At 37.3% G+C, this 8,917-nt stretch overlaps 1 protein-coding gene across 2 annotated transcripts; it reads left to right on the top strand.

Annotated features, from left to right (window-relative positions):
• On the top strand, positions 1–3,922 carry LOC138741549 (gap junction beta-4 protein-like). Of its 2 annotated transcripts, none has more exons than XM_069895791.1 (2): positions 1–211; positions 3,016–3,922. In XM_069895791.1, exon 2 carries the CDS (start codon positions 3,044–3,046, stop codon positions 3,734–3,736), a length of 693 nt encoding a protein of 230 aa, XP_069751892.1. In that variant the 5' UTR covers positions 1–211; positions 3,016–3,043; the 3' UTR covers positions 3,737–3,922. The 2 variants fall into 2 exon arrangements, with proteins under 2 accessions (XP_069751892.1, XP_069751890.1); XM_069895789.1 differs by lacking the exon at positions 1–211 and adding an exon at positions 1,441–1,572.
• Positions 3,923–8,917: the final 4,995 nt, after the last annotated feature.

Genomic DNA, 8,917 nt, shown 5'->3' with positions numbered 1-8,917 from the left:
ATCGTGCCCATAATCTCTGACACAGCTGTAATTACTCCGACCGAGTCCAACCTAACATTTTTGGCAGTTCCTGTTTCCTCCTTCTTTCACTGACTGGTAAGGGATGATTCCTGTTCCGAAAGCAAGTTCAAGTGCAGACATGTAAATGTGGTTTTAAAAGCATCTGAAGAGAAGCCACTTGAAGTGCCTGACTGATAATTTCACACTCTGGGTAAGTTATTTATGCTAGAACAATATGCTGTAGCTCAGGGTGTCAGATAGCATGGCCCTCTTAACACCTCGGTTCTGCAAGTGAAAATTGAAGCACCATTCCGGCCTCGAAAGTTAAACTTTTCCTGTTGAAATACTGATAGACAAATATAACTTGTCTTGTTTCTACAGGGTAGTGCATATTTTTGAAATTCTTTTGATTGCTGTATAAAATTTAAAATGTAGAACTCCCTTTAAATTTTTTCCTGTCTTCCCAGTTCTTTCCACACAGCCCTGTCTTATCCCTCCCCTCATTGCTGCTGTCCCCTCCCTCCTTTCTCCACCTATCATCTCCTTCCCCCCCCCCCCCCCACCAACCCCACTTTTTCGCTCGGATGCTTGCCGACATTCTCTCATACCTTGATGAAGGGCTCAAGCCCGAAACTTCGGTTCTGTATCTTTGTCTTTGCTACATAAAGGACACTGCTGAGCTTCTCTGGCATTTTTGAGTTTTTCCTTTAAATTTTAGGATACAAGTAAGATTTCATTCCTTTTCTGCAGCTTATAGCAAATCTAAATGGTATTGGCAATCTCAGACACAGGGCAAAGATACAATGTCACCGTGTTTCTCCACCTGTTAATTTGAAGGAAAGGTACAGAGAGACGGAAGTATGATTGAGGGAATATCACCTTCTGTTCATCTTCACTTGAACAGTAGAACGTGGAAACTGTGGGTTGTTGGTACAAGGAGTTCATCCCAAAATAGATGGTACATACAAGAAATAAAGATGGTAAACTGACATCAAGGGAGAACATCATTCACAAAGTGGATTTGCTACATTTCTACAGCAGGTAGAGGGAACATTGTTAAATAAATTAGACTATAATTTAACAGAGTGGGTTTGAAACCACTGCTCAATATAAAGTATTAAACATGAAACCCAAGGATCAAGGCCGATGAGCACTTAAAACATCTCTTAAAAGAAAGATTTTACGAACTAATCTCTCTGTCATCAGTTTTGATTATATACTTCTGTAACTGCAGCAAAGAAATAATTGATGTGACTTTGGCTGGCTTCCAAAAAAGCACAAACTCTGTTAAAATGGTGGGGATTTCAAATGCCAGAGAGGCAATGACGGTACACGTACACCTACGTAATTCTATAGAAAACATCCTCCATTCTCTGTACCAATCCCAAATTTAAAAAAAACACACAAGACCCACCCCGTAATAGTGCATGCATTAGCATGCATAAAACTGAAAGTCAGCCAATAGATTCACAGACAGCAAAGAAAATCGGAATATGCCCAGATTTCAACTTATTTAATTTGCCGTTTGTGCGAGGCTGTGGAACTGGAAACCTGTAGTTTCTAAATTTTCAGGTAAGTTTCTCTGAACCCCCTTCCTTTTGTGTCCTTCACGTTTCATCATTAAAAGGAATGGTTCAGATTGGACCCCACTGTTTGTTCAGATGATTTTTTAAAAATTCTTTCAAACTCTTTAACAGCTAACATCACCGCACAAAACTAGCAATTAAAGAACAGATGGTTAATGTTTTACTCTCCCTGTCATGTCTGATTAGTATTTTTTTTTAAATGTCCATGTCGTTATCTCTAAAACCAAACTGTCCAGTGAAATTGAGAGCTGTACAAGGGAAATGCTGGAGGGACTTGAATTCAGAAGAGGTTTTCAATTGAAGTTCTGCCTATCCACTCTGGCAAATGATAGTTTTGATAAAGAATGATCAATTTATAAACACCTGGCTATTAAGTATTCTCTTCAGTCAAAAAGAGTTCAGAAATAATATCAATTAAATGTGAGCTGGTTCATTCTGTAAACAATTCCCTTCTTGCTGTCTTGTTACTTTCATATGTGAGCCCCATTGGAAGCTATGGTATTGCTGGAAGCTAAGAGAGAAATGAGCTGATAGATACAGGCGCAGTATGTATGCCGACCATCACGATGTTCAATGCTGTCTCCATTTTGTAAATATGCTTCTATGACAAGCTCCTCAAACCTAAGTATTCAGCATTAGTGAATTATGGTCAATCCACTAATGCAGTGAAACTGCTTTATTCATAAACCTTCACAGATAAAACATTGAATGCGAACCAGAAATGAGCTGAAAGACTAATTTACACTTGGGTTGAGGATGTAACTTTTTTAATCAAATGTCTACGTTTGACATCTTGGGAGAACATTTCTCTTGATATCCTCTTTCATATTGTTGATGCTTATATATCTGTAATCAAGGGGAGCCTGATGAACTTTAAAGAAATCCCTTAACTTTTTTGTCCTCTCTTGATTTAATATTTTAATAGATAAAATTAGAAAAAGCCACCATTTAATCCACATTGGGTAAATGGCATTGCCCCTTTTACATCTCTGCTATTCCCCGTTACTGCTCTGGCAAGTCAGCTGAGCTATTTCTGCCTGAATCGTTGGAAAAGGATTTTAGCCCACAAACCTTTCACAAGGAACCAAGATTATAAAGCAAGAAACAGAGAAAAAGGAAATTAGAGCCAGAAAATTCAACTCAGCTTTTTCAAGTTTGCTCACATCTGTGATACATCGTCTTTCCATCGACATCACCACAAAATTAAAACGAGGAACAAATCTGAACTCAGCAGATTATTTTTATCATAGAAACTTAAGTTTCCTCTTTTTCAAAGTTAAAGTGCCATTGGAAAAAACATTTTAATGGTTAATTTGAATAGTTGATGGATCCTGTTAATCAAATGATTAAAAAGGAAAATTAGCAATGAATTCTTCCATTCTTTGTATTTTAGATCAATAAATTAAGTCTTCCATTCTTTGTATTTTAGATCAATAAGTTAATACATTCCAAGTGCCATGGACTGGGGCACTTTACAAGGAGTTCTCAGTGGAGTGAATAAATACTCGACTGGATTTGGGCGGATTTGGCTGTCTGTGGTCTTCATCTTCAGAGTTCTGGTATATGTGGTCGCAGCCGAAAGCGTATGGGGTGACGAACAGAGTGACTTTGTGTGCAACACCTTGCAACCCGGCTGTCCAAACACTTGCTATGACCACTACTTCCCGGTGTCCCACATTAGACTGTGGGCTCTACAGCTGATCTGCATCACCACCCCTTCACTATTGGTGGTCTTGCATGTAGCCTATCGAAAAGAAAGGGAGAGGAAACACAAGATGAAACATGGAGAAAATTGTTCGCGACTGTACAAAAACACCGGGAAGAAGCATGGTGGGCTCTGGTGGACGTACTTGATCAGCCTAATATTTAAAACAGGTTTTGAAATTGGTTTTTTGTATGTGCTTCATTGTATTTATAATCGTTTTCATTTGCCTCGTCTAGTCAAATGTTCGATGTTTCCATGCCCAAATATAGTTGATTGTTTTATTGCCAAGCCAACCGAGAAAAGGGTCTTCACATACTTCATGGTTGGAGGATCAGGTCTTTGCATTGTCCTCAACATTTCTGAAATACTTTATCTACTTTTCAAACGATGTTTTCAATGTTGTAATAAAAACTCTAAGAAACCTGATTTCACTGAACAGCTTTGAGAAGCAAAATCAAGTAGAGTATAACCACAATATCTAACAATGCCTTAAATTAATATCAAGATTGTTATCTATTTATTGATTGATCATTAGAAGGATCAGATCAATCATGACCATTTTGAAACATGACTGGCTTGAGAGGCTGTACCTGCTCTTGTTACAAATGTTCATAAATAATATTTGTATTAACCCTCTCTCATCTTCCTACACCATTCAAAAAGTAGCTGTCATATTGCCTAAATACAATTTGGACCTTTATGACAATACGGAACAGGTGTTTGACATTTCTCCAGCAACAAAAGGCACATCCACTTTTTTACAAGGATGTGAGAAACAGAAATGCAAAGTAAAACACAAATCTGTAGACACCCAGCATGGTCATCTCACGAGGTTGGCATTTTTATTGGACCTGTGGTGGCAATGAATGGAAGCAGTACTAGAGTACCGTTGAAGAGATATGCGCAAAGGCAGGTCTAAAGTGGCAACGATCAAGGGTAGAGGGCAACATATTTACCAATAGACAAAGAAGAACAAGATATCGATCGCTGCTCCACACCCCGGCCCCCACCAAAGTTTAGCCTTCACATGCATAAATGGGTCCATTTAGTTGAAGCTCATTTAGAACTAACTCAAAGGGAAATTAAAACTGAGCAAATGTTACAAACAGTGCAAAATAATTGGAAGCTCTACAAATAATGTGAAACGGAACAGATGAAGATAGTAAAATTGAGAAAAAAACCAACAAACTCTTGAGTGCTATTAGGATCTTTCTATTCTGCCCCTTACATAGCTTTGACCCTGAACTCCCTATTGCCCATTCTGCAGAATGATCACCACTGCAGATATTTGAGTCTTAAGAATAAATAATATCAAGATCCTTGAATTATTACCAAGGAAATGGAAAAGTATTGTGAGTTTTATTGATTAAAGTCACTGATGTGGCCATTGTTAAATAATAGACAGAACCAGACAATACATCATAAAATTCTTTAATCCTATGTTTGCTGCTTGGATGCTTTTACTGATAAAGAGATATTATGCCATAACCAGATAATTCTAAGAAAGCAAATGCTGCAAGTAAACACTTGCATCAGGCTGTCCAATGGGAGGGAGGAGTCACGTGATGGAGTAGTGGCCGGACGGTGAACTCCAGCCCTCTCCAGAAAAGTCGGGAAAAACAAGAGAAAACACAAAGGCACAGAAATACAAGTTAAAGAAAAGTGAGTATAAAGGTGGAAAGAAGATGGAGACAAAAGGAGAAAAATCAAAATCAACGGAAAGAAGAGAGGAAGAGAAGACAACGGAGGAAAAAGGTGAAGGCCTTACCTGTCCGAAGAGGCCCGCTGTGGAGAGAAGACCCCACTACCTCAGGTCGGTAGAAAAAGAACTACAACAATGGCTCACAGAGCCGAGTAAAAGTGCGCAACCGCGCATGCACGAGGAGTCGCGCGTGCGCGATGCGCATGAAAAAAAACACACCGACGGGAGGGGGGACCAGCTGGGGAGTCGATCTCCACAGCCGGCAACGACAGCTGCAGAACACCTGCAGCAAGAAGAAACCACAGAAGACAATGGAAACAAGAAAGAAGAGGAGGAAAGGGCATCAAAGAAACAACAGATGGCCAACCCAGAGGAAGAAGAAGAGGAAGAATACAGTGAAATAGATAAAGGGAAAGGCAAGGTAAAGGATATACTTGCTCTTGTTAGAGGATACATGGAGTCATTTAAAGAATGGCAAACACAGGAATTCAATGATTTAAGAAGAAGAATAAACAACACAGAAAAGAAAATAAATAAAATGGATATGACCTTAACAGAAATGGGGAAAAAAATGGACAAGATGGAAGAACGGGCAATAGCAGCAGAAATGGAGGTAGAAGACTTAAAAAAGAAATTGGAGGAATCTAATAAAAAAACTAAAGAGACACAAGAATTACTAGCCCAAAAAATAGATATAATGGAAAATTATAACAGAAGAAATAACATAAAGATAGTGGGCCTTAAGGAAGATGAAGAAGGCAAGAATATGAGGGAGTTTATAAAAGAATGGATCCCTAAGGCCCTAGGATGTCCAGAACTACAGCAAGAAATGGAAATAGAAAGGGCACATAGAGCATTGGCCCCTAAACCACAACCACAACAAAAACCAAGATCTATTGTAGTAAAATTCCTAAGATATACTACAAGAGAAAATGTACTGGAGAAGACAATGGAAAAAGTAAGAGAGGGCAACAAACCACTGGAGTATAAAGGGCAAAAAATCTTCATTTATCCAGATATAAGCTTTGAACTCCTAAAGAAGAGAAAAGAGTTCAATACAGCAAAAGCGATTTTATGGAAGAAAGGATATAAATTTACACTGAAGCATCCTGCGGTATTGAAAATATTTATTCCAGGACAACAAAACAGACTATTCTCGGATCCAGAAGAAGCACGAAAATTTGCAGAACAATTACAAAAATAGACTGAGGGATGAAGACGGGTAATGAGAGCAAAAATGATCACGATTGATATGTATGTGGGTAAAGACAAAAATAGACTGAGGGATGAAGACGGGTAATGAGGGTAAAAATGACCACGATTGATATGTATGCGGGTAAAGAGGTATAAGAGTGAATAGAGACAATGGGCATATGTGAAAGTATCTGTAATTAGAGGAAAACATAGAGAGTATAGACAAGAATTAATAAAGGAAGGTAATGGAATAGAGAGAATAAGGAGGGAATTAAAAGAGTGACCTTTGTGACATATAAAAAGCGAAATCTTTTCTGGGGGGGGCTGGGTGGGGGAAAAGAGCGGTCACTGCAAAATCAGTTGACGCTTGCGAGTGGATTCGCAAATCCAAATGGAGAGGGGAGATGTGGTTGTCCGACAAGGGATAAAGGACAACTCAGGAGGGGAAGGGGAGATTGGGGATAAAGAAGATAGAAATAGGAGAATAAGGAAAATGTTGGATGTTGTAGGAATGTTGTCTGGTAAAGAGTTGAAAATAAGAAAACAGAAATGGAAAAGGAGGAAAGGTAATGATGGAAAAACGGAAAGAGAAGATAAACAAAATATAAAATGGCTACGCTGAACTATATGACTCTAAATATTAATGGAATACATAACCAAATTAAAAGGAAGAAACTACTAAATTTACTGAAAAAGGAAAAAATAGATATAGCATTTGTCCAAGAAACACACTTAACTGAATTGGAGCACAAGAAATTAAAGAGAGATTGGGTAGGACATGTAACAGCAGCATCGTATAATTCAAAAGCAAGAGGAGTGGCTATATTAATTAGCAAAAATGTGCCATTTAAAATAGAAGAGGAAATAATAGATCCAGCAGGGAGATATGTTATGATAAAATGTCAGATATATTCAGAGCTTTGGAATCTACTCAATATATATTCACCTAACGAAGAAGATCAAAAGTTTATGCAAGATATCTTTTTGAAGGTAGCTAATACGCAAGGGAACATACTAATAGGAGGGGATTTCAATCTGAATTTGGATCCAAATATGGATAAAACGGGGAAAAAAATTAACAGGAAGAACAAAGTAACCAAATTTATAATTAAATCAATGCAAGAAATGAAACTTGTGGACATATGGAGGAAACAAAACCCAAAAGAAAAGGAATACTCATACTACTCGACTAGACATAAAACATACTCAAGGATAGACCTATTCCTGTTATCAGCCCACATTCAAGGGAGAGTTAGGAAAACGGAATATAAAGCTAGACTATTATCGGACCACTCACCCCTGTTATTGGCAATAGAGCTAGAGGACATCCCTCCAAGAATGTATAGATGGAGATTAAACCCCATGCTACTTAAAAGACAGGATTTTAGAGAATTTATTGAAAAACAATTAAAAATGTACTTTGAAGTAAATACGGAATCAGTGGAAGATAAGTTTATACTATGGGACGCAATGAAAGCATTCATTAGAGGGCAAATAATAAGTTATGCAACCAAGATGAAGAAGGACTATAATCAGGAAACAGAGCAGTTGGAAAGGGAAATAATAAACATAGAAAAAAAATTAGCAATAAAGGAAGATACAACTAAAAGAAGAGAATTGGCGGATAAAAAAATAAAATATGAAACATTACAAACATATAAGGTTGTGAAGAATATAATGAAGACAAAACAGAAATATTATGAACTAGGTGAAAAAACACACAAAATCTTAGCATGGCAGCTTAAGACAGAGCAAACTAAGAAAATGGTATTGGCAACAAGGAAAAAAGACAAACAAATTACATATAATCCAAAAGAAATTAAGGAAAACTTCAGAGAATTCTATAAACAATTATACCGAACCGAAAACGAAGGGAAAGAAGGGAAAATAGATGAATTTTTGACTAAAATTGAACTACCAAAACTACAAATAGAGGAACAAAATAAATTAACAGAACCATTTGGAACAGTAGAAATAAAAGAGATAATAAAAAATTTACCAAATAATAAGACACCAGGAGAGGATGGACTCCCAATAGAATTCTACAAAACATTTAAAGACCTAATAATACCGCCCCTCCTGGATGTAATCAACCAGATTGATGAGACACAAAACTTACCAGATTCATGTAAAACAGCAATAATTACAGTGATACTAAAACAAGGGAAAGATCCACTCTCACCAGCGTCATATAGACCAATATCTCTGCTAAACACAGATTATAAGATAATAGCTAAACTATTAGCGAACAGATTAGCAGAACAGGTACCGAAAATGGTAAATTTAGACCAAACTGGATTTATCAAAAAAAGACGCACAACAGACAATATTTGTAAATTTATTAACTTAATTCATGCAGTAGAAGGAAATAAAGCACCGGCAGTAGCAGTTGCTTTAGACGCAGAGAAGGCCTTCGACAGAGTAGAATGGAATTACTTGTTCAAAGTATTGCAAAAATTCAGTTTACCGGAGAAGTTTATTAATTGGATTAAAGCATTATATGAGGGACCGTTAGCGAAAGTGACAGTAAATGGACATGTATCAAAGCAATTTAACTTAAGCAGGTCAACGCGGCAGGGATGCCCACTATCACCATTATTGTTTGCGCTAGCTATAGAACCACTAGCAGAATCGATAAGAATAGATAATAATATAAAAGGAATAAAAATAAAAGACAGGGAATATAAAATCAGTCTGTTTGCGGATGATGTGATAGTGTACTTAACAGAA

Source organism: Narcine bancroftii, chromosome 8, assembly GCF_036971445.1.
Source record: "Narcine bancroftii isolate sNarBan1 chromosome 8, sNarBan1.hap1, whole genome shotgun sequence".
Taxonomy (NCBI): Eukaryota; Metazoa; Chordata; class Chondrichthyes; order Torpediniformes; family Narcinidae; genus Narcine; species Narcine bancroftii.
This window is presented reverse-complemented; position numbering and strand designations above follow the sequence as displayed.